Source organism: Galeopterus variegatus, unplaced genomic scaffold (genome assembly GCF_000696425.1).
Source record: "Galeopterus variegatus unplaced genomic scaffold, G_variegatus-3.0.2 Scaffold3274, whole genome shotgun sequence".
In the NCBI taxonomy this organism is placed as follows: domain Eukaryota; kingdom Metazoa; phylum Chordata; class Mammalia; order Dermoptera; family Cynocephalidae; genus Galeopterus; species Galeopterus variegatus.
This window is the reverse complement of record NW_007729385.1, coordinates 171,997-172,317: the sequence shown is the minus strand read 5'-3', so window position 1 is coordinate 172,317 and position 321 is coordinate 171,997. Positions and strand designations below refer to the sequence as shown.

The window sequence follows — 321 nt, the reverse complement described above, 5'->3', positions numbered from 1 at the left end:
CCCGCGGCCACCGCCGCCGCCACGGCCGCGCTCTATCCCAGCCCCAGCTTGCAGTCCCCGCCCGGGCCCTTCGGCGCGGTGGCCGCCGCCTCGCACTTGGGGGGCCATTACCACTAGACCGGGCGGCCGGATGTCGCGCGGCCTCTCCCACCGCCCAGAGCCTCGCCCGGTCCTGTCCACACCCGGGGAGGGGGCCCGGATCCTCCCCGACGTTCTTTTGACCCAGAGTTTACTCCGCCTGCCGCACCCCGTCCCGGGGAAAGGGACCAGAAGCCTCCCCGGTCTTCTTTGAGACCAGATTGGCCTCCGCCTCACCCCAGG

The 321-nt window shown here is 72.9% G+C and overlaps 1 protein-coding gene across 1 annotated transcript in view; it reads left to right on the top strand.

The window, feature by feature from the left end:
- The window catches only part of FEV (FEV (ETS oncogene family)), a 5,224-nt gene extending 5,107 nt beyond the window's left edge, over positions 1-117 (top strand). The window contains exon 4 of the mRNA XM_008584495.1: positions 1-117. Coding sequence (XP_008582717.1) covers positions 1-117 — 117 coding nt within the window.
- Positions 118-321: the final 204 nt, after the last annotated feature.